Genomic DNA, 25,154 nt, shown 5'->3' with positions numbered 1-25,154 from the left:
TCTTGGTTGGATCAGAAGACTACTTGGTAGAATATGCCTACAGAAACACGTTTGACTCTTTGATGGGGAAGATGCCATTTGAGATTTTTGAATTTGCTACGAAGGTTCTACCCTTCCTTAGCACGAAAGATAAGACTTTTCTTTGAAGCCGACCAATTCACGAGGGACTTGGTCCGGAAGGCTTTACAGAAATTTCAGGAAAGATAGGAAAAGACAGTAAATCACCATTGTCGCGATTTGAAATTGAAGGAGAAGGATTGGGTGCTCTTACAATATGGGAAGGCACGACCGAGAAAGAAAACAAAGGGAAAAGGAGCGGCTTCTTTGTAAGCTTAGCATGACATACTGTGGACCTTTCCAGGTTTTCCGAAAAGATGAATGATATCTCCTTTGGACTGAAGCTGCCAGAATACATGGAGAATTCACAATGTTTTTTTTTAATGTGAGTCTCTTAAAACCTTTTGAAGGCGATGTGCCCGTTGATGGGAAGCCAGAGGTGCAACCTGAATTGGACAAAAACAAGCAGATACTCGTTCCAGAACAGAAATTGGCACAAAAAGAAAGAAAGAAGGTAAAGCGAATTGACGAGTCTTAGTTAAATTCAAGACCTGCTTCGCAATGGATGCGAAGCGAATGGAGGAGGAAGACCTAGCAGACATTCCTCGGAATGTGAATCTTTATCTTGAAGCTTTTGGTTTAGCATAGTCTATTTCAAATGGAACCTAGAATTCAGCTTCGTTGGAGATCTGGTGCAGTGGGATGCACAAGAGGGGAGTTACTCTGCTCCTTTGTCAACAGATGCCTCGATTTTTTAAGACTACAGTCACTAATGTCTCTTTGAGCTTCAGGGATACTGAGAGCTGACAGTATTCTGCTCGATGACTTTATGAAATGGAATTCTTGAATATGAAACTGATTTGTTTTTGACTTGTTTTTAAGTGCAAGAACTGATAGACGAAATGACTGCAACATTTTGGTCTAATTGATCTCGAATAGACATGGTTGCAATAGGGGTTAGTCAATCAGGCATCGATGAGGTCCCGACTGGATCTAGATGCGATTGCTAGCTACATTGCCGATACATCATGGTCTAAGATCCGATTAATACAAAAAGAAATACCGAAAGGGGCGCCAGTCTTTGGGGCCAATATCTCTAGGCACGGAACTCCGTGGGCCATTGTTGAATCAACTGTGAACTGTTTTGAAGTGGTTATTTGGTGTTGTCGTGGTAGATTCTTGACTTGGAGTGTCCAAGTCTCTTACAAAATTCTTGATCAGTCTCTCTACCTGGCTGATGCAGGAGCTCGAAAAGATTCAACAAGATGTAACGTACCACATAGTAGCCAACAGCACCTGGTTGGCCACTACGACTCTGCCTACCAAAGAAAGTCGTGCCGAGCTCCAATGTAACAGCTTTCTCTTGATGGACAGGAGGAGGAGCAATCTGCTGCTCAAGAGACAAGTCAAAGCCAACTTGTTAGCCCAAGTAATGATTTGTAGTCCCTGGGAAGATCCATCTGAAACCCTTACCTGGTATCCAATCAGGCGTTGAAGCACTGCCAACCAAGAAAGCCGCTGTCTTCCTCCAGTTGATCAGTGCGCCTGATGCACAACAAAAAGTCTCAAGAGCCTGCTCACACCTGTGTAGGTTGGCCTCCTGGCCCTCCAAGTACAAAGTTGAGTCATCAGCAAACTCAGTATCCTGTAGCTCATCACCCCGAATAGGAAGCGCTAAGCCACATAAACCAACCTGCTGTGAAACCAAAAATCTGATCATCGCCTCAGCATAGAACAGAAAGAGAAAGGGGGCTGCCCTCTTGCCAAAAGCACTTGACTGTGAGCACGTCTGTAAAGAGCTGAAATATTTCTAATCCAGGCATCTGAGAAGCCCATCCTGCGAAGAGTGCCCTCCAAAAAGTCCCAATCAACTCTATCATAATCTTGGTTTTTTTTATTACTTTGGTTCCTTTGATACATCCAAGTATAGTGGGAGTTGTAGAGGGAAGCTAGTCGAGGTTGAGTGGGAGTGAGGCTGTCAAAATTTATGAGCGAGGATCATCCCACATTATCTTTAGAGAGCTATTCTCTTCATCCTCTTTTCTTCGGGTTGGTTTGAGGTGTTGTAGGGGCCAACCCCCCAATCCTTCACAACGTACTATACGTTTCAATACGGGACGTCCCGTAAAGTACACGTATTATAGCTGCTATGATCTCTTTCCATGTGACCTTTACTGTGATGCTTAAAACATTTTCCTTCTTTTCCACACTCGCTTCTTTCTTCAAGACTTTACCGACCTCCTACGATTCCTTCAGCAGATTTTTTATCAGGTGTCAACTTAGGGATTTCCTGAGTTTTAGCCCTTCCTTTATTATCACTGTTAGTTAAAGAGTTCTATGCTCTAGGTCTAGTGGAAGATTGATGAGAAGAGATATTGCGGTTCTTACCATTCTACTAATTCTGTTGATTCTGAGGGTTCTGTTCTCTTTAGGCTTACCTTTTTTGTGCTTCATTTCTTGCTTCAGAGAGATTTTGACAGCGTCATTGTAGTCCTTAGGGTCGAAGACTTGCACATTGTCTTTAATGTATTTGTCCAAACCAAAGAGAAAAGCCTCCTTGCAATCCTGACCCGATTTACGCAATTGACTGCAAAATACAGTAAGAAAAAAGACATATTGGAAGTTCCATTTTTCTTGAGGCCTCGCCAATCCTCTTTCAACCGGTCAAGGTATTGTGATGGTATAAAACAAGCCTTGAGCTTCTCTTCAGTCGACCCACTTGTAAGACAGTGGTTCGCAAGGCATGCTCAAGATGCTCAGCCAACTATGTCTCTTGCCAAGCTTGGTACCAATTAATGGCATCACATGACAAATACATGGCAACAATCAAAACTTTACTATTATTGTTTTTCTTGACAGTAGCAAAATTTTAAATAAGCGTTCAATTGATGCAACCACGAAAAATCACCGATGCATCCATCCTATCATCATACTAATTGAACATCAGCTTTTTAATGACTAGATTGTTGAAGTCGTCGTCTCTACCTAGTCCACTTGATGACTCGCCGGCCTCCTTGGGTGGATCGCTCTCCAAAGAGAGCACAAAAAGGACCAACTCTTGCAAGCGTTGGTCTCTCAAGGCCTCTCGCTCTAGCTCCATAGATGCCCTCTTTTGTTCAGCCGCTATGCATTGAGCTTCGCATGCATGATCGCGCTCTAGCTCCATAGCTACTCTCTTTTCTTCAGCAACTACACGATGAGATTTGCGTTGGAAAGCGGGAAAGGGGAACACACCCGGCACACAATCAACACGCCTCTCTATAGCCCAGGATAATCACTGCACCCCAATCCACTAGAGTTCACCTTCAAAACTCGATAATATCACATGCAAACCACTGTTTACACACAACTATACACGCACACACAAGCTGTTGCACCAAAAACACGACCAACCATTCTGCATAGCCCATAGCCCGATTCACAGCCTTCACCACACACACAGCTTCTCTCTATCTCTCTTTTCACAACAGACTATCGAGGGGGCACATCTCCCGAGACACACCCGGGGGGAACACACGCACACAAGCAGAGAAGAAAAGGAAGAAGGGGAGAAAACCGACACAACTGCACAGCAATGATGGCTTCACTTTGCAAAACACCATATACAAAATAGCTCCAAGCCGGCACACCCTTGGCGAGCACAAAATCACAATCCGGCAACCCTCCGGCTCCGCACCATCACCATAGCCGCACCTCGGCAAAAAAACTTGACTCAACGCTCAACAGCGGAGCAAAATGGCTCCAAACGGCCAAAAGCCCTCCGAATGGCGTGAAATCCTCTCTTTATAGGGGTTTTACAAAGCCCTAAAAAAGAAAAAATGTGTTTTTTTAGCTCCATTTAGGATTTTTGGTGCATTGCCCACCACTTGGCACTCCCAACTTAGCAAGCCTTGCATGCTACCGACACATCAGCCAACTTTCCCCTTTAGTCTCACACCAATGCATGCGACTGCCTACCTGTGTCTCACACCCGAGCTCACCTTCTCTTTGAACTCCATTGGAGGTCCCCCCTTGATGTCACGGCGCCATGACAAGGGAGGAGGCCCCCTTGCCTTCAATAGAAAAAAGACCTTATGTGGGTGCGGGACCACACCCCTAAGGCAGTGCCACATCATCAACTTCTTCCTGTGCTACTGGCCGCTAGTGACGCCAATGGACCCGCCCACACAAGCCAACACGGCCACCAAACCCTGCCAGAGCTTCCGTGCACAAGACCCACAGAGGCGGAGCCCATCTCGCCATCGCTAGAGCTTGAGAGCTCTCTCTCTCACCTCGATGCCCCAATGAGGCGCACACCCGCAGGTCATATACCCCTTGCCTCTGCCTTCCATTCGCCCATGTAGGGTACCTGATGGCCACGTGGCGGCCATGGGCGATTGGCCCCCAAGGCCTTGAAGAGTTTCATCAAAAAACTTTCACGAACTCCCAAAATTCCCAATTTTTTTGGCCAAATTCATATGACTTCCGTTTCCTGCTTGCAATTCTAATCATTGAGGCGTCGAGGCCTAGTGGAAAACCCGATCCCCGACTTCAATCCGTACAAATCCCAACACGCTTTGATCTTCCCGGGCCTTTCTACCATCGGTCCAAAAAGTGCAAAAAACATTTGGCATCGCATAGCCGTTGTCTGGCACCAACTTCAACTGGCAGTACCGGGCTATCCGAGTATCCAATTCACGAGTAGTAACTTTTTACTAGCCCCATATGCTGAGCACTACCTTCTTAAATCGTGCCGAGTTCCAAAAAACACCGGATGGCACATCTCCCTAAGCAGTCAAATTGGTCCCCCAACAAAACTTCAAAGCTCCATAACTCGTCATCCAGGACTCAGATTGTCGATCTGAAAAGACCAACGGGCTCTATAATTCGAGCTCTACACATCCATACGCTGAAATCAGCTATGACCACCTAGCACCACCTGCCCTGTCCATGCCGACGGATCTGCAAACACCTCCAGCTTCAAACCACTATATCTTGCACACCGTGGCTCCGTTTAAAGAGCCGTCTACACCTGCTTACTTAGCACTTCAAGCGCTTCAATTCTAAGAAAAAAAATAGCCCTATAATCCTCCTTCACCTGCCATGCTGTCAGGCCCTTTCTAGAGCTTATTTTGGCCTATAAACCTCATTAGGCATACACATCCGCTGCTAGCTGCCTGCCCAGGCTCTTTGTATCTGCTCCAACCTTTGCCATGCACCTGCTACCCTCCAATTACCTGCTTGTGCCATCTTCTATGGTCGACCAACTTTGCCTGCACCAGCATTCTCTTTCTAGAGCTATGTGTTCCCTTTCCATGGCGGCCCGCTGAGCCTCCTTTTCCCTTTCGACTTCGGCTCATTGAGCTTCGTTTTCCCTGTCGGCTTCCGCTCGCTGAGCCTCTACCCGGATCTTTGATGCAAGCCTACTTTGTTCTGCTCGGATATTTGATGCAAGCTTGCTTTGCGGAAACGCAATCTTCTATTGGAGTGCGCTTGTTGGCTGGCTTGAAGATTTGGAGTTTGGCTTTGGAGACCCTATGGTGGAGTTTTCATCTGCGAGCGTCAAGTGTGTCAACACTGTGGGTGGCTTGCTTCTGTTGTGATCTCCTCTACAATCTTCCCCTACTTCCTTCATTGTAGCTCTTGATGAATTTCCTTAGTTTTATCCCCTCTATCATTCGTGGGTTTTCTCTTTCCCTTTTGTAATTTTTGATGTAATCCAAGGGGTTTTCACTACCAGATTGCATCCATGATGCCGCCGAGTTTTCAATTATGCCTTCGGGCTTTAGTAATTTTGCAAGTAATGTGAAGGGTTCAAGCCCCACTTTTGTATGTGTGTGTGTGTGCACGCACGCGCGCCCGAGAGAGAGAGAAAGAAAGAAAGAAAGATTTTTAACGTCTATGTCAGGCCGAAATCGGCCTATGAGACAAATCAAATGTACATGGTGTGTATGTCATCCGTCTATCAGAAAGACAAATGAAACAAAACTGATACAAAACTGAACTGAATGTAGGTAGGTAGGGGAGTATCTGAGGAGGGATGGAGCTCTATCTCTAGGGGTATATGCATGTCTATATGCTCAAGGTAGTACAATCATGAGAATGAGAATGCATCAAGCTATCTAGCTCCATCCTGTACAAATGGGGGGATGTAAGATGTGGTACATGGGCGGGGCTGGTGCCAAGGCTACCCGGATGAAAGCTGTCGGGTCGGCCCTCATCTGAGCTACTCGCTCCTCAGTGGCACGGCGCTCCCGGGCTCGGATCTCCTCGATCTGTCGGTGGTGGGAGCTCGCGCCCCTGTAGCCTGTGACTCGTGGTCGTCGTCTAGCTCGGCTCACCTCCGCCTGTGGGAGTGTCACTCCCCTCTGAGTGTCTGGTGAGGGAGGGGCGACAATCCTCTGAAAGAAGTCTGTGAGCTGCGACTGTCTCCCCTCTGTCTGTGTAGCTGTGCGTGGCTGTAGTAGTGTGTCCCGATGGCTCTGTATCTCTAGTAAGAAGCGTCCGAGCTATCTCTGATCTCGAGAGTCCATGATCTCTCGGAGAGTGGGCTGTCCTCTGAATAAGGCCTCATACCTGCCTCTGATCTCAGTGTATGCTCTGCATCTACATACAAAGTGCTCCTCACTCTCCACCTCCTCTGTGCAGGCTCTGAAACTCGCTCCTCCCTGGGAACACCAGTATGTCTCCCGATCTCAATCTCTAACTTGTGTGAAGCCACTCTCAGCTGACCAATCGCCACCCGTGAGCTATGTGGCATATATGTGTCCATATAGCGTGGTCTCTGTATGAACCCCCCAGACAGTATGGTGAGAAACTGGTCTCTGTAATCTGACATCCTCGTCCCCAAGCCAGGTGACTCCCAGACTCTCCTGGTGTATAGCTGCCACAGATCCTGTCTCAATACCAAGTTCCTCTCACTGCGAGAGAGGTGAACAGATGGTGAGTGGGGGTCGTACTGGAATGGTGGTAGGCTCTCCATGTCAAGACCGTGTCCCTCAAACCATGCTCTGACCTGTGAGTACCATGCTCTCTCATGCCCACTCTCTGATAGCTGTATAGCTGCCTCAAATGCTCTACGAGTAAGTCTGTTAGGAGGTAGCTCTCTCATCCTCTGGATGAAGCAGACTGTCTAGAATAGTGCCTCTACAACCATAGGTGGTTGAGAGAGAGAGAGAGAGAGAGAGAGAGAGAGATTCTATTATCATCCCTGGAGGTCAAATATGACCTATGGGACCCAAGATACATGTGATGTACTATGTATGGGGTTGATAAGTGATTCTCGATGCTCCAGGATTGTAGTGACGAGAGTCGCAATGTACCTTGCAAATTGAAGTCAAAAAATGCTTCCAAACTTGAGCAGCCTGGGGAGCTCCGGAACCTGTTCAACAGCCAAGAACACGAGGCTAAATGATCAATAAACTCCAGAAACCCAAATAAGTGGTACTTGAGTTCAGTATTTGTAAGATCGTATAGGTGACTGATGAATGTGAACCTGGATGGAGATGGCGGCCAGCACAGTCATGATCATCATATCCAAACCAAACCTAGGCAAAACACAACCACAATTCCTTGCTACATTACATCATTCTTAGGCAATAATTGTTCTTTGATTCCTTTCTCATTTATGTAAGAGAAATGCAACAAGCTCTTGAGTCTTACCACACATGCAATATCCCGTGTAAAACCTGCACACCAAGCATCTCGATGACCATCTGATGCAACCATTTGTCCAACCCAAGAACTGCACTTGGACCGTGTTCTTTGACCTAGACATTGTTGGACCTAATCAGACAAACAATTGATTCCACTTAGCATAGTGACAATAGATCAGCAGGGGAAGCGGACAGATGACTGATGCACCCATATGAGGAGACTGCATTTCAAGGACTCTCACCAAGAAGTTGGCTCAACTAAGAAGGACAACTAGCACAAAACGAACAAAACCCACCTGCAACACCTTTTTAAGTTCAGTCACCGCATGCTCCTCGACCATTCTGACTCCTTCAAAGGTCTGACCCACCATGTCAATCAACACGTTAACAAAGGTATCGAAGTACAGTTTGTCTAGAAATCACCAATACTCGTCAAGCATAAACCTTATTTTCCTCCAGAATTTCGCCACCAATTGCCTCAACTCGTAAAATGAAGAACGGCTTGTGGTACACCCCTCCAGCTGCAACGGTGGAGTAAATAGTTGCTAGATGCATCGGAGTGGTCTGTTAAATAAAAAACTTTTTGTTATTAGCTGGCTCATCCTAGGTTGATTAACAATTCCACAGAGCCTCCAAAAAAAATTAAGGTCCTCTTAATCAAGACAAAATTTAAAATACTACGCAATCTTTTTGCAAGTTGAAAAAAAGGTGCCTTCCAGCAATAATACCCTCTTTTCATTTCAAGCAATGATCGCTTTAAAAAACAACTCTAGTCTAAAACTCGAACAAGTCTACTTTCTTGATTAAACAAACAATTGAAGCATCACTGAAAAAGAAATGCTCATAAAAGCTTAATACATTGTTCAAAAGGCAAAGTACACTCTTTCAACAATAATTCAAAGAAGTAAATAGAAAGATTGTGCATGCTGCTGCCACCAACCTGCATCATCCCCCCCCCCCCCCCCCCCCCCCCCCCCCCCCCACCTTTTTGGTGTTCTTCCTCCTTTTCATTCTGGCCTTCGCAAGCCCACCATCACCTGCAAGTTGATGCCACGCTGTGCAGTCAGCACCAGCCTTCTCCACACACACACACACACACACACACACACACACACACACACACACACACACACACACACACACACACACACATGCACGCATATTGTCACGGGGATGGGCACCACGTGCCAAACAACTTTAAGCACTTCAAATAACATTGAATTGAAAGAGATGCACGACACACGAGACGGGGAGTGGCGGAGTTCCACCCCAAGAGAGCATTGGCCCCAAATGTTGCGCCCCTTTCAGTGTTTCTCTATATTGCTTGAACTCGGTACAACGCCGGTACTCCACACTCTACACCTTCACCCGGAAGCGTGTCAGAGAATGAGCCCATGGCACAAATTTAAAGGCCCCTCGCCTATGAAAAGCAGTTACATGAAAATAGCTCAAAAGCATCTAGCCCCAAAAGCTGGGGCAAAACGTTGCTAGCGCAAATTACGGAAATCCGTAGAGGTGCCACATGGCACTGCCAAAGCGTAAAATGCTGCCAATGCAAATTTCGAAATCCATACAAGTACCACGTGGCACTGTCAGCGCGTTCTACGGGACTATCCGTACAATTGGCCACATCACCATGTCAGCGCGTTTTGCGGATGTCCATACAGCTGCCACGTCATCAACAATTCACGCAAATTTGTGTGTGTGTGTGTGGGTCTTGCTTTATTTAATCTCTTTAGGTCCCCTGGGCCCCATCGAGCAAGGTCCTGTAATTTGGTGGAAACTCTTCTTTAAAAATAGGTCACTCGGCAAGATGTTGCAAGTTGGTAAACTTCTTCCGTTGCTGTTTCTTCTTTTGTTTCTGCTTCTTCTTCTGTTGCTTCTTCAATTAGGGTTTAGGCCCCTCAGCCGGGATCTGCAAATTGGCTTCGTTCTTCAGTGGCTTGACACGTCAATAGTTTGTGACATCCCCCCTTCTTGAATGAAAGTAATCATCCGCGATTGCAGCATATCTCCAAAACAACTCATGTTAGCTCAAAAATTACCGAGGATCATTCCGAGAGACGATCAGTTTTCTCATTCCAAATTGGAGTTCTTGATATCCTCGATCGTTGGCTTCCCAGAAAAATCTCATCCAATAAGGAGTATATTCTCATTTCAAATCGGAGCTCTTAATATTCCGGCGTAGTCAAATTAGCCATCACACCCAAACCGTGTTGATCTTTAACAGGTGCCTTGATACACTAAAATTACATACCCAAGCAATCTCATCCAATCAAGAATATTCACCGGTTGGCACATCACCATGCAACACAAATGCTCACATATGTATGTTACAAGACACAATGAACAGCACCGCTAAGCACTTCCCCGAGACAGATGGTCAACGGTACGAACCTACTCAACGACTACCTCATCACTCCTCTCGCAAATAACCTAAAATGGTTCGAGCCATGAGCTCAAAGGATTGACACAATATAACGCTTCCGAGAGCGTAGCTTACGTCGCTCGGAAGTTCAAGCATACAACCAAACACTCCCCAGACATCCCGTCTGCGTTGTTCAGAGGTTTTCCAAGATACAATGAAACGCTCCCCAAACATCCCGTCTGCGTCATTCCGAGGTTTTCAAGCATACAACGAAACGCTCCCAAGACATCCCGTCTGCGTCGTTCTAAGGTTCAGGCAATATCAAAACAGCATTTCTCACTACTGTACCCAGGAGTAAATCACCAAGCATTGAAACCGTATTAAAACCAGAGTCAAACAGTTTAAATCGGCACCAAGACAAGTTTAAAACAGATACCATCCATTTCAAACAAACTCCAAACAGGATCACCAAACAATTTCTCAAACAAAGAACTGCTAAAAAAGCATTCTCGACATTAGTCGAGCTCGAAAGTCGGCAGGGCTTTCCTCTAAAACCTGCACCAAAATTAGGGTTAGATTTCTTCCATAAATTTGTAGCCAACCACAACATGGTCCACAAGCTCTTGGACAGACAGTGTTCCAATAGCAGTGATGGTAGTGCCAAGACATAGCAATCACATTGGACCTCCAAGATAATTAGCACGAGAAGAGACACCTATTGCGAGATGTCCAAAAATTTTAAGCTAGGGTTTCCGTGGCAAGCATTTCAAAATACCCCACTCTGCCAAAAGCTGCACTCCATTGATGTCAGAAAGCATGTAACTTCGGGCAAAATTATTCTTGAAAGCTTGTCAAGTCCTCGGAGTGAGTGGCTTGGAAACTATAGACTTCCACCACTACATGGCACTGCCTCGGAGAAAACCAGTGGCTCGGAAAAAAATTTGATCCTTCTCGTGCAAGTGATCTTGAATTCCTTATGGCTTATGCCCTGTAAGATAGAGCAATAAAGACGGGAGCATGCACGATGCGAGATGGAGTATGGGTGGGAGTGGCTAATAAGCTCGGGGTCGGGACACCAAGATTCTTTAGTAAAATTTACAGTAAACTTTAAAAGCGCCACCTTGCTCTGCCTGCTCTTTGGTAGAACCGGTATACTTTCAGAAAAGCATACGCCAAAAGCTCTGATACCATTGTCACGGGGACGGGCACAACGTGCCAACAGAAAAGAATAGACTGAACAACTTTAAGCACTTCAAATGACACTAAACTAAAAGAGATGCACAACACACGAGACGGGGAGTGGCGGAGTTCCATCCCAAGAGAGCACTCGCCCCAAACATTGGCGCCCCTTTCGCTATTTCTTTATATTGCTTGAGCTCGGTACAACGCCAGCCGGAAGCGTGCCAGAGAATGAGCCCATGGCACAAATTTAAAGGATAAAAAGATGAAAAGCTTCAAACGCAAAAGCATCTGGCCGCAAAAGATGGCGTAAAATGCTGCTAGTGCAAATTACATCCGTACAGGTGCCACGTGGCACTGTCAGTGCGTTTTGCGGGATTGTCCATACAGTTTGCCACGTCAACATGTCAGTGCATTTTGCGGAGGTCCGTACAACTACCAGGGCATCAACAATTTACGTAAATCTGTGTGTGTGTGTGGATCCTGCTTTATTTAATCTCTCTAGGTCCCCTAGGCCCCATTGGATGGGGTCCCATAATTTGCGGGAACTCTTCTTTAAAAATAGGCCACTCGGCAAGACTTTGCAAGTTGGTAAACTTCCTTCATTGCTGCCTCTTCTTGTGTTGTTGCTTCTTCTTCTGTTGCTTCTTCAATTAGGTTTTAGGCCCCTCGGTCGGGATCTGCAAGTTGGCTCCGTTCTTCAGTGGCTTGACACGTCAACAGTTTGTGACGCATACTCAAACACACACCCACATTCTTACGTGCGAGCACCTTGCAGCCCATCACTCTCTCTTCTTTCAACAACCATGTGAAACTATCTTGTATACCCCATTGACAGACCTCATCAACTCCTACAAGAAAACCAAAAGACTTATGCCAATTGTTAAGAGTCCCACTAGCCAAGCAAATGGTAGCAAGAGCATCCTATAAATTGGCCGAAGTGTGTGTGTCATACTGTGCAAAGAGCAAAGTGTCATCTGCATAGTCTTGTCACTCTTGCTTCAACAAATCTGGTGAGCCATCCAAAGGCATAGCAAGACCGCCCAATTGTGGAGTTCTACCTCGCTAAAAGAGCGACATGGCCTTATCAAAAAAGAGAAACAAGGTTCCAAGGGGCATCCCTGTCAGACAGAGAGGAGACAGAATGGGGCCTCAAATCATGGCAATACCATATAACAGAATGATACCCGTTTTTCGGCCATCTGATTTTGCAATTATAAGCTACCCCACTAGCATCAGAATCACCATAACCTAGTGATTCTCTCTCAATTCTATTGTACATAGATGTGTGTGAGTTATGAGACTTAGTTATAAATAATAAAAAGCCTCAGAATGATTAGCTAGCAGAAATGAGAAAATGTTCTTGAAATCATAAGAATCGAAATAATTACGCAAGGGTAAGTTATTTTGGATTAACCTGCAACCTAAAACCAATAAAGTCAAAGACTACAATAGCTGTGAGCAGGAATCCGATCTATAGACAAAGAAAAACCACCTAATACCTGTCAACCTAACAAGGTATTATAGACAGTGAGTCCATCAAAGCCTATAGACAAAAATCTCCAAAGCCAACGTCCTAGCTCCTAGCTTTATGGGAGAACCTTGTGTTTAGGACATGTGTGTTGCTGTTTTTAAACTTAATACTTATACACAATAGAACATAACAGTTTAAAAGACAGCTGACTTTAGATAAAAAACAATGATTAGCACAAAAACAACTCAGTCTTTAATTCATTTTTGTACATCATAGTGAGCATGAGGTATCATTCTAGTGTTTTGTATATAAAATAGCCAAGAACAACTTATTTTGAAGTGAAAGAGGCCAAGTTTGACAGTGATGGACAGCAACATAGCCAAAAAGATCCTAAGTAAAGATAGAGTCCTCACCTGCATGCAATAAACAGACAACAGATTCGCTAGCCTTGAATATATATATTATAGGTGTCAACGAACCTATCAATTGTTACCCATGTCCTACTTATAACCTTTTTCCTTATACCTACCATCCATGTAGTGTTAAATATCATCAAGTATCCATTCTCAGAAGAGTAAGCCACACATGAAAGTGACATATGTGTGTGTGTGTGTATATATATAGAAAGTGCATACACACAACAATGACAACTTGAGATTTTATTGGTGCTATTTATCACACTATGTGAAAATGCCTCCAAAAACGGAGACTTTGTGGAATAATGTGGATAAGGTCAATTTTTTATTCCGGTTCGGGGTTAATCAATTTTTATGCCAGTTTTAGATACTAAGTTTTTGTGTATAAATCAATTTTCTAATTCCCACATTTCAAACGTTTTTCAGAACTCGTTTCATACCTATGAAACCCCATTTCGTACATACATTTCAAATCGGCCTGGCAACACTAGCACCGCTATCTCAAAGAGCTTTGATAAAGCCCCCTTGACCGATTCCAGGGAGTTCACCATTTGGCTCCCTTTACAAGCCCTAATAAGGGGATTTTTCTTAGATTCTTGGCACGGCTCTAGACCAGCCACCAGTCTCGCGAGTTACTAATTTTCAAAGCCTATTTGCTCAGCAAAGGACTGTAGTTGGAGTTTGGCTTGCCTCTAGTGGACATCGCGGGCCTATCTCGCAGATGTGGACATCCCATGGACTCTCAGAGATTGCTTATGGGCCATCCATTGGGCACAGCAGGTCTGGCTCAAGGTTCTCTGCATGAGCGCGTACGTACTTCAGACATGAGCTATACTTGGTGGGCAGCGCCCTGATCAATCCTATCGGCCAGCACTTGGATATGAGATGGAGCCAAGTAAAGAGCAGTATGATCGCATTCAAAAAAACTAAGATCAGGGCGAGGGGCGACACCAGGCCATATCAGCTTTTGGCGGCCAGGACATGTTTTCATGGTGTATAGTCTTCACAGCCTTATCTCCCAGCACTTGGAAATGAGATGGAGCCAAGTAGAGCGCAGTATGCTCACATTCTAAAAAAATTAAATCAGGGCAAGGCGCAGCGCCAGGCCATATCAACAGTTGGCAGCCAGGACCTGTTTCCATGGTGTATAGTCTTCACAGACAATATAGGCCACCTCCCCTCCCATTTTGTAATCTAGCCATTGTGAATGTTGTTTTCTTCCATGACTGTCTCACTGTGTACAAAATCCCTCATACCATATAGCCCTTTGGGCAGTCCTTTAAATGATGTAAGCACCTGTTTTGCACACAAAAAAGTAATGAAATGTGTCGGTAGGTTTGGACGAAAAAAACAAATTTACTTGAACAAAGCCACATTTTATAGACTTAAGAAAAAATAACAGCATAAGTCATATATTTAGATTGGCATACTTTGACTCACATAGCTTATCAATGATATATACCTTAGTAGAAAAACACAAATTACAGTATAATTCAGAAATCGTCAACCAAGTCATCCACTTAGAGAGCTTAAGTTTCAGAATGTATAGATATGAACACGAGGATTATTAGAGACAAAAAGATCATCTACAGAAAACCTTAATACATGCCCTTGTGCAAATATATTGAGGTCTAGATTTAGCAATTGTTTGACATTCTATGATAATCTCATATTTAAATCGATAGATATAGAGAGGGAAAACAATACATGGTGTCTGTGGAAATACCAACTTATTATTTAAACAGAAATTCACCTATGAATTACAAGAAATTATCCACAAAATAGGTACGAAAAATCGCATGTATGCCACCAATATGGACAGTACTATTCTGAGTCTTACATGTAGCGACCAAGTGGAAAATTTCCAATTGTGTAATTTCCTCAATTTGTTCTCAACCCAATCCAATAATTTTGCATTGTTAACCGACCAAGCCAGCGGATATCCAAGATGTCTCACAATTTGATCAAGCTTCACTATCTCACCTGGCCATAATACTAAGTGCCAATCCATTTGATGCAACGGTAACAATATAGATTTTCAGAAATTCACTTGCAGACCTGCAACCAGCCCATAAAAATGCAGTGCATCTATGATGCATTGAACATCCTTGGGTCTATTTCTAGGCCAAAACATGGAGTCATCTGCATATGCTTGCGCCACAAAATGATCTCGAGACAAGAATTCCAATCCATGTAAATGCCCAGACGTGGTTAAAGAGTCCAGATACAACAATAGAGGGTCCGTAGAAATAGCACACAACATAGCACTCAAAGGGCAACCTTGCCTAACCGATCTACCAAGATCCCATAACCAAGTCAGCTCACCATCAAGAATTCTAGCAGATTGACTATTCTCATATACAAAATAGGCCACTCGACACATTCTGGAACCAAAGGCCAAAGCCATCATAATATGAGTAATGAAGTCCCATTGAGTAGTGTCAAATGTTTCTCTATATCGACCTGCAATGCAAGAAGTATTCACAAAATGTTTGCTTCGGCAACAATTTCACCAATCCTTCTTTTCACGACTGCAGCAATGATTGTGTAGTCCATGCATGATTGATCATGAAAAGTAGAGGTTGTTTAAGGGACTCCCAAAAGCGAAGGAAAAATTCAATCGTAAGACTGTTCCATCCCCGAGATTTCCAATGGCCAAGATGCAACAAGCTATCATGCAGCTCAGCCTCATTAAAACTAGCCTCAAGCGTAGTTGCATCATTTATTGTCAATATAGGATGCACATATGACAACAATAGTTGTCTGGCTTGCACAACCTCACTTGAGGGAGCCTCACGCTTAGCAAAATCCGATTGAAAATGATCCACCATAATATCCGCCAATAGACTTTTATTGGTCGTCCATTGGCCACTATTGACCTTAACCCTTTTCATAGATACGGATAACCTCGAATGATGCAAATGCTTAAAGAATTGCTTCAATGAACAACCTTTATCCATAAAAGCGTACTATCTTGATCTAACTTTCCATTTTTCAAGTTTCCTCTTGTTATTATGCATCAAAGAGGCTTTAGCTGCACATAATTCGTCTTGTTCCAATTGAGTAAGCCATCTAGTGTCTGCAAGACTTTCTAAAGCTTGGCTAGTCACCTTATCTTCCTGTACTTTATCTCTCAACCGGTGCATGTACCACGAACCATAATCCTTTATGACTGCTTGGATCCGCATGAGGAAACAATACCAAGCCACATCCACATCGATAAACATATGAGAGATAAGTGGAGAAATCGCCGCTTCAAGCAAGGTTTGAAATGCCTTGTGCGAGAGATATGCATTATTAATATGCAGCAATCACTTAGTGGGAAGCAGGGAATCTGCATCCAATGCCTCATTATGGATCAAGAGCCAAAGAGGAAAATGATCAAATAGAGTAAAGGAGCAATCAATCCTCATATCACATGCAAACATATCATATTGCCGAGAGCCGAGTACATACCACCAATCCAATCGTGCTCTATATTCCAAGCGAGCATTATGAGCAAAAGTGTAGCCTCGCTCCAAAGAGTGAGTACTGGCCCACAGATCCAAAAGTTAAAACACCTGCGTCACTGACTATAGCATCCCCGGAAGAACGTTCCGAGTTCCACATATGCGAATGGCTAGTTGTATTGTCCGTGTTTGCCAGCGCATTCCCGGAAGAACGTTCCGAGTTCCCCACACCAAAAAGCATGTGAACGCCAAGGATATTTGACCAAATCAGAGACCAGATCTTTGGGCCGAGGCAATATAAGCATAAATACCAAGAAATTCCAGAATATTGCCTTGCACGAGACATTGAACAACCATCCAACACCCGGCTGGGTCATTATGGGACCAAACCGTCTGTAATTCATGACGCACCATCATTAAAACTCCCGAAAAAGAGCGAGTACCAGCATAAAAAATACAGAATCCTGCATAATACGATGAATGACCAAAAAAGTCGTGTTGATTATGCTCCTGTAATACCACTATATCAGCTTTAATTGTATGTACATAGTGCCAGATCAGCTTCCACTTGTCATTGTAGCACAATCCGCACACATTATACGTAAAACATCTAAGGGAAGAATGCATTTGTACAATATTTACAAGAGAACCATGAGACACAATCATCAAGTAGGATTGCCCATAGGCACATCCGCCTCCATACTAATATTTAATAAAGTGGATTCCATATGCGTTCCTTGCAGGGGATTTTGATACATCGGCAACGACGCATATGTCGACCCAAGTAGAGCGTCTTTGTATGAATGAACCACTCTATCCCACGCTTCAACTAGCGACTTATGATCATGGGATGCGGATGCAGAGGTTCCACCACCTCTCCCATCCAAAATAGGTACACAATTCCTTGAGATAGGCAAAACACGAGGTTTTGCAGTCTTCTTGGGAGTTTGCCAACCATCAATGGAATCTGCCAGTTTGGCTTTACCTTGGTATCAGCCTTTGCAGCAGGCTACGCATTAGCCAAGCTCTTGAACGAGTTTTTACCTTGTTTGGCCTGCATGCTTCCATTAGAATCCCCCATCTTCGGCTTTACAGACGAAGAGGAGGGAGAAGCAACACGAATTCCAGTCATAGAAATAGCACATGGTGGCAATTTAAACAAAGACTTCTGGCATTTAGATTGCATATGGCCAAATTTACCACAGCTAAAACATGCACCTGCAAACTTCCCCCATTTGAGTTTAAATGGACTTTCGTCTACCATTGGATCACCAGAGCCAACCGTAATTCCTGACGGCATCAGCTTGTCTGTATCCCGCAGCACGCAAAATCTATCGGAATTAGTATCCAAGCTTGGGGGGCAAATCACTTTGCCCAATTGTGCAGCCAACAGAGGCAAGAAATGATTCCAAGTCCGCGAAAATCAGACTATTTCCACCCAACCCGGGCACCTGTGTCGTATCAAACTCTGATAATCCTTAGTAAGCGCCCATGGCAGAACATGCGTCATTTGCATGTTGAAAAACAAAGGCGACATTTCTAACAAACGCGAACGAGCATCCATGTCTTTCAATAGCACCTCACAAAACCCGCGGGCACCAAAATACACCCCTCATACTGCTTGTCTTTTCACCAGAAAGTCAACCCATTGACCTACACCTTGTGCCCAGGGCATCTTGTCGGGGAAAAACAAAATAACTGCATTCAATGCATACTGTGCAACCTGATCCATGAACTGCTGAACCGGAATAACCACTTCAATAGCGGGTTGTTGACCTTCCCAGGCATCCCGAGCATCCGCAAAATCCTCCGACAAACACTCGTTAATGATATTGGCAGCATCCATGGAGGAAAGGTCAACCTGTTTCCTACACTTATATACAGCCTCTTCTGCCATGACCAACCAAAGCCCGCCCTTTGTACAGACAAAAGTCTACTTCAATTAAAGATCACTGCTTGAAATCCACTAGATGATCACTCTGTTTTTTATTTTGTCAGTCGTTCTCTGTACAAAACCTCAGAACTGTACATAAACAAGACTCTGCTCTACAGAATTTTAAACAAAAGCGTGTACCACCAAAGCTGACAAAGAATCTTCAAAAACCCAAAACCCTGCAACAAATTTCATTGAAGATCTCTGGAGCAGAATTCTGCGCTATCTAAATCCCTGCACACTGATGATCAGAAACTGTAGCCAGAGCAGCTGACAAACCAACACACACCTACACACCCTAGCTAGCGCACGAAACCTGTAGCAAGACCGTGAAATGCAGACTGGCGGATGGCAGCGAATTTGCAGGTCACGCAGGAGAACAGTTGAGGGCAATGCGCGCAAAGTCTGAAAGGGGTTCCTCCTTGGTGAATGGAGGCTCTGCAGAAGAGCTCGCTGGTGACAAAGGACTCGCGCAGAGGTTCAGCAGGGTTCACGAACACTCTCCTCACTCTCACACACACACACACAAAAAAATTGCATGATGATGTGGCAATTGTACGGAAGACCTGGAAAACATTAAAACAAAGCTGGCCCCACTCTCTCTCTCTCTCTCTCTCTCACACACACACACACACAAAAGAATTGTGTGATGACATGGCATTTGTATGGAAGACTCGGATTTTGCGTTGGACTGCTAACGTGGCAAGCAATACATAATTCTGCGTTTTACCCTAACTGTGTTGATATGGCACCTGTACAGATTTCCGTAATTTGCATTGGCAACCTTTTAGCACTAGTTTTTGAGGCTAGATTCTTTTAGAGTTTGATGCTTTTTCATGTAACTCCTTTTCTAGGCCAAGGGCCTTTAAATATGTGGAGAGGACTCGATCTCTAGCACTCTTCCAGGTGAAGGTGCAGAACGCGAGTATATGGTGCCTCTATACCGTTTTGCGACACCATATGACCTAACAGCTGCGCTCGAGGCTGTGCTAGCTTGCACGTCTTGGGGTTCAGCTGACCTCCTTCTTCATCAAGCCTTTGAAAGCATAACTGGAGCTTTGATAGGTGCTCCAACCTTGAATTGTAGCAGCCGATATCATCCATGAAGACCCTAATAAAACGACCCAAGTACAGACCAAATACCTTGTTCATTCAACCTTGGAACGTGGCATATGCATTCACTAATCCAAATGGCATCCGGCGGTAGGCGAAGCAGCCCCATGGAGATATGAATGTAGTCTTCAGCTGGTCTTCAAGTGCAATCCCTATTTGAAAGTATCCCGAAAATTCATCCATAATCGAGTACCTCTCATGCCCAGCCACCTGGTTTAGGATTTCATCTTGAAACGGCAAGGGGTAGTGATTCCTCTTGGTCGCGGCATTCAATGGCTTGTAGTCGACACACACTCTCCATTTCCCATTCTTCTTAGGGGTTATGACCACTGGCGAGACCCACTCTGACTCCTTCACAGGATATATGATGCCTGCATCCAATAGCTTATTGATCTCCTGCCAAAGGGCTTCTTTTTGAATTTCCCCTAGTCTTCTCAGCTTTTGTGCTTTAGGCTTATGTCCCCCCTTAAGAACAATTTTGTGCTCCACCCCTTTTGCACCTCGCAAATGCTTGTACTCCGTAGCAAATAGATTTGGATAGGATTCACACAGTTGAACATAGCTCTCCTTTTTCCATTTGGTAAGGTCTTCACTTATCATACTCGAAACCTCCTCTATGCCTAAACCATGAGCTTGAGGCTGCATACCTTCTTCTTTAGGTGGAGAGTCGTCTATGGTGACTCCGAATAAGTCTGCATCTATCTTTAGCATGTCGTCCTCGCTCTCCTCTTCCTCTGTGTGCTAGTATAGCCTTCATCATAGCCCGTCTCAGTCTCGTACTCATAGCTCGTCGTGTCGCCCTCATCTTTAACTGCCATAGGACGAGAACTGCTCTCCTTGGTCTTCAAATCAAGCACAATTTGTCTCCCTCTCTCTTTGTCAGGCAAAGTGAACACTTTGCTCTCCCAATCCTGCTTTGCACCTATTGCCAAGAGCCATGGCCTACCCAAAATAATTGGATAAGCATTATCCACTGCTTTCATCACAAAGAAGTCAATTAGGCACTCTATGCCCATCACCTTGACCTTCACATCCTGCGCCACACCTAGACACCTGGCTTTAGTATGGTTGGCCATCCTCATGCGCACATTTGACCTGACTACTGCCTTGACCCCTGTCTCTTTCATGGCTGCTTCCGTCATGACACAAACCTGTGCTCCACCGTCTATGTAGGCTTGTACTTGCATCCTCTTCTCTATAATTGCATCCACCAACGGAAGAACATCAGTGGGGCTACCTACCCTCAAAGCCATGTTTTGCACTGCTTGGACATTTCCCTTAGCTCTTGGTAGCCTCGTCCTAACACTTGTGGACCATTGCCTTCTTAACTTTGGATTTAAAGCCAACAATTGACCAAACGTAATATTTGCCTTTTGATTTTGAACATCACTCACCAGATTGTACTCGGGATAGCCACGTCCTAGCTGGAAATCCGCTTGCTTGATTTTGCGACGCCTCCTTCTTTTGCTAGGCTCGGGCTGCTCTCTGCCTTCGTATACCTTCCCTTTGCCTTTGCGAGCTCTAGTTTCCCGTTCTACCTCTGTCTCCCTCTCAACTCTTGCCCTCTTATTGGCCAAAACTTCGACATCCTGCTTGTCCACGCCTATGATGTTTACTCTTGGAACCTCACCTCCGTTTTGCGGAGCTGGCTGCACTGGATTCTCCACCGCTTGCTCTCTTGGACCATTGTATTGTCCTTGACCTCGACCTCTACCAAAAAGCGGATACATACCTCCTCTTTCTCTCTGCGGTTGAGGACAATCAAGAGCATAATGCCCTTCTTCTCCACAATTGTAACACCTACCAGGCAGTGGCCGTGCCCTGCCCCTTGCTCCTCTTGGCTGTCCTCTATCCATGACACTAAGCCGCAACTCCTGCGTCTGCTCGGATAAATCTTGCACTGTGCGCACCCAATTTTGCGGCACAACAGCTATACCTCGAATTCCCTGATTTTCTTCATGTGCAGCCTCTCTCGGACTCTGCGGTTGAACATGGACCATCGTCTCGTAGCTTGACACGCCCTGCTCTATCTTCTTCTTTATCTTCCTGCACTTCGATCGTGCAATGGCTACCGCACCATTATAATTCTCTGGGCTTTCAAAATCAACTTTCTCTCTCACCTTGGGATGCAGACACGCCATGAATTTGTCGAGCTTGAAATAGTCTCCATTGGCCAATTGCATGGCTGCCGCTAACTCTGCCCAACACTCTTCAAAATGACCCAAAAACAGATTGAATTCTTCACTTACATCTTGCTTAAGCGCCTTCACCTTCGCATCCATTTTGACTGGGGAAGTCTCCTTGCGGAAGTCGTGAAGAAACCTCGCCCGTAGAGCCGGCCATGCTTGCTTCGGCTCACCTTCCAATGCGTCGTACCATGCTTTAGCTCTACCACGGATCACCAAAGGAAAAGTCTGCATTTTGCTATCCTCGTTCATCATACGCAACGATAGCATGTACAGCTCGAAATCTGACATCCACTCGTCAGGGCTCTCTTCTCCTGTGAAAATCGGTCCATAGCTTCTACCTGCCATGACTTCCAACGCGAAAAAAAACTTCTTTTTGATCAACTCGGAGCAATCAGTGTGGTCCTCCGTGGGGGCACCAGAAGATGGAGAGGGGGAATGGGAGAACACGCCCAGCACAAACAAAAGGGCCTCTCTATAGCTCAGGGCATTCACAGCACCCCTATCCTCTCGGAAAACACCTTCAAACACACAACTCACACTAGCAAACCACCGCCTGCTCGATTGCCACTGCTCACACACTCTACAAACCACCACACCAGATACACCTACTACCATTGCCTGTCTCCGCCCTTACACACACACACAACCACTCAATCTCACTCTCTCACTCAAAACACCGTCGGTCCGGGGGGGCACACACTTCCACACAGCCGGCACCGAGGAGGGACATGAAAGCAGGAGAAAGAGAAGGGGGGAAGGGGAAACAACAGCACGGGAGGCAAGTGTGGTTTGATTGCACTTCAAAAAACACATACACCGGCTTGCAATGCCATCACCATGGCCATTTTCAAGCAAAAGTTACAAAGGGGCTAGCTTGCTAGAGAACCCCACTTTGCAGGCTTCAAACGGCACCTCAAACGGCCAAGAAAAAAGCCCCAAATTTGATTCATTTTTTACTTTTATAGGGGGGAACTTTAATTTGGGAATTTACAATTCAATAGGTCCACCTGGCATCTTGAATTGGTATCTTTTGAGAAAGAGGGCACCACTTTGCTCTATCTCTTTATTCTTCACTCTTTGCACTTGGGAGGGGGGCATTAGCGACGTCGCTATTGCCCCCTAGGCTCTTCAATTTTTATTTTTTATTTTTTCACCTTTTACCCTCTTTAGGTTTAACCTTATACTGCTCAATGTTTGACTTTGACCTCCACTCCTTATCCGGCTCCTCTTTGTCCTCTTTGGGCCTTGCACTTGGCTTGGCTTTGCACCCTTTGATTTGCCCGGATGGCCATGCCCTTTGCCCTTGCCCACCTTTGATTTGTCCGGCTTCTTTGGTCTTCCCATTTGCCCGGCCAATTGGCCTTGCTTGGCTTTGCCTGCTTTGGTTTGCCCGGACCTTCCCTCTCACTCTCTATGCCGCGGGACTCATCTCTTACCTGAGAGGGGGAGGCAATAGCGATGTCGCTATTGCCCCCTCTCTCCTTCTCAAAATTTTGGCGCCCAATGGGCAACGGGAGAAGGCGCTTACGGCCGCCACGTCATCATCGTGCAGGATTCCTCCACGCCAGCGCGCCACCGACGCATGGCGCCTTCGCCATTCAAAACGCCGCTGCCGACGCCCGGCAAGGCCGCCTCTGGCCTGCGCAGCGCCCACCACCAGGATGCCATAGCCAACGGGAGAGCTCCCCTCTCCCTTCCCCTTGTGGTCAATACAGGGCACACGGCCCACTATACATACTCAGGCCTCCCGTCCCTGTGCATACGGGGCAATTCCGCTGCCACATGTCAATCTCTTGGCTCATGGTCTCAAGACCCTTAGAAAATTGAAAAAAACCCCCCATAACTTTAAAAAAAAAAAACCTTTTTGTCTTTGCCTTTACCCGGTCCCCATATCTTGCCCTTGGGCCGAAACTTCATGCCGTCAAGCCGGGTCGAATCTTTGCCATACCGGTCTCGGCCCATGAAACCCTCGCCACCTATGGATCCTTTCGTGAGTGCTATTTGAGGCCGCGACAATGATGAAAAACATCTGTCAATTCTTCTCTCGGCATCACCTCCCGACTCCGGCCTGCCACATCTAATTGACCGAGTGTCCGATTGAGGCACCGTTGATTTGTGCTAGCTCCACATGAGGCACCCCTGCACCGAGAACTTTAGCGAGGCTCAAAAACTGCCAAATGGTACATTTCCCAATGCGGTCAAGTGGGCTCAGACTCGGCCCCCTGAAAATCTTCTAACGGCCATATCTTGCTATCCCGAGCTCCGATTCACAATCCGAAAAGACAGGCATGCTCCACAACTCGAGCACTACACACATATACACCGACATCAACCCGGGCCACCTGTCCCCAGCTGCCCTGTCCGTCAGGGATCTGCTACACACTCTTTCTTTAAACTGCAATATCTTGAGCACCGGGGCTCCGTTTGACGAGCCGTCTGGACCGGCTTCTAGAGCACGCTGAACTCTACATTCTAGAGCTTTGACTTGGCATTTCGGACATCTTGACTCGCCATCTCATCTGGACCATTCCGTAGCACTTTTGGCCTAAAAAACCACATCAGGCATCCTTTCCCGCTATCCTTTGGCTGCCAAGGTCCTTGGCACCTGCCCTAGCCTTCTGCACTGCACTCGACTGCACCCTTTGCCTGGCATAGACCACTTTCTAGCTACGACCAGCTTTAGTTGCACCATCGTGACCCCGGAGTTATTAGCCACTCCCACCCTTACTCCATCGCACATCGGTCAGTCTCTTACATGGCATAAGCCATATGTAGCGCGGATAATGTGTCGTGCTCTCTACATTGGGTGGTCCTCAGTGCAATGTGCGTGAAAATCTCACTCAAACAGACTGAACAAAAAGGAAATAATAGACATCAACAGAGCTCACAAAGACACAACAGTAGACCAGGACATATGACTCGACTATCTCAAAGACTGATACAGAATCTGGCTGGCAGCACACACAGCTCCAGCCCAGGACTCACAGGTACAATGGGGGTGTCGAGGCTCAGATGTGCAGGGATGGTGAAGCAGTGCTCTGTGCATAGACTCACTCTAGACGACTATGTACAAGATAATCGAACTGGCCCAAAACGACTACTCATATGTACAACCATAAAGAGCCACTAACGGCTCATAAATGTCCAATCAACTAAGTCTATCTCCAAACTGAGTGGTGGTGGTGACCTGGCCACGCTGTCCACTAGACCACGGTAGGTACCTTGCCACGTGTCACTCCCAGCCCAGAGGGTTCGTCCAGTGTGAACCAGACAAGCTGTAGCTAATTGTCCAACTGTCTGTCCTATGAAGTGACATTGTAGCCCTGCTACAAGTTGCCCGCC

At 45.6% G+C, this 25,154-nt stretch overlaps 1 protein-coding gene across 6 annotated transcripts in view; it reads right to left on the bottom strand.

Annotated features, from left to right (window-relative positions):
* The window catches only part of LOC147446489 (uncharacterized), a 187,926-nt gene that overhangs the window by 16,980 nt on the left and 145,792 nt on the right, over nt 1-25,154 (bottom strand). For all 6 annotated transcript variants that reach the window (XM_086525696.1, XM_086525697.1, XM_086525699.1 and 3 more), the window contains 5 exons: nt 8,136-8,255; nt 7,988-8,050; nt 7,699-7,821; nt 7,532-7,583; nt 7,359-7,417 (listed from right to left, as the gene is read on the bottom strand). In XM_086525696.1, the coding sequence (XP_086381822.1) occupies nt 7,359-7,417; nt 7,532-7,583; nt 7,699-7,821; nt 7,988-8,050; nt 8,136-8,255 (417 nt within the window). The remainder of the gene's footprint in view (nt 1-7,358; nt 7,418-7,531; nt 7,584-7,698; nt 7,822-7,987; nt 8,051-8,135; nt 8,256-25,154) is intronic.

The sequence above is a fragment of the Adiantum capillus-veneris genome, chromosome 12 (assembly GCF_014529385.1).
Source record: "Adiantum capillus-veneris isolate H3 chromosome 12, ASM1452938v2, whole genome shotgun sequence".
In the NCBI taxonomy this organism is placed as follows: domain Eukaryota; kingdom Viridiplantae; phylum Streptophyta; class Polypodiopsida; order Polypodiales; family Pteridaceae; genus Adiantum; species Adiantum capillus-veneris.
The sequence above is the reverse complement of the archived record's forward strand: the minus strand, read 5'-3'. Positions and strand labels throughout refer to the sequence as shown.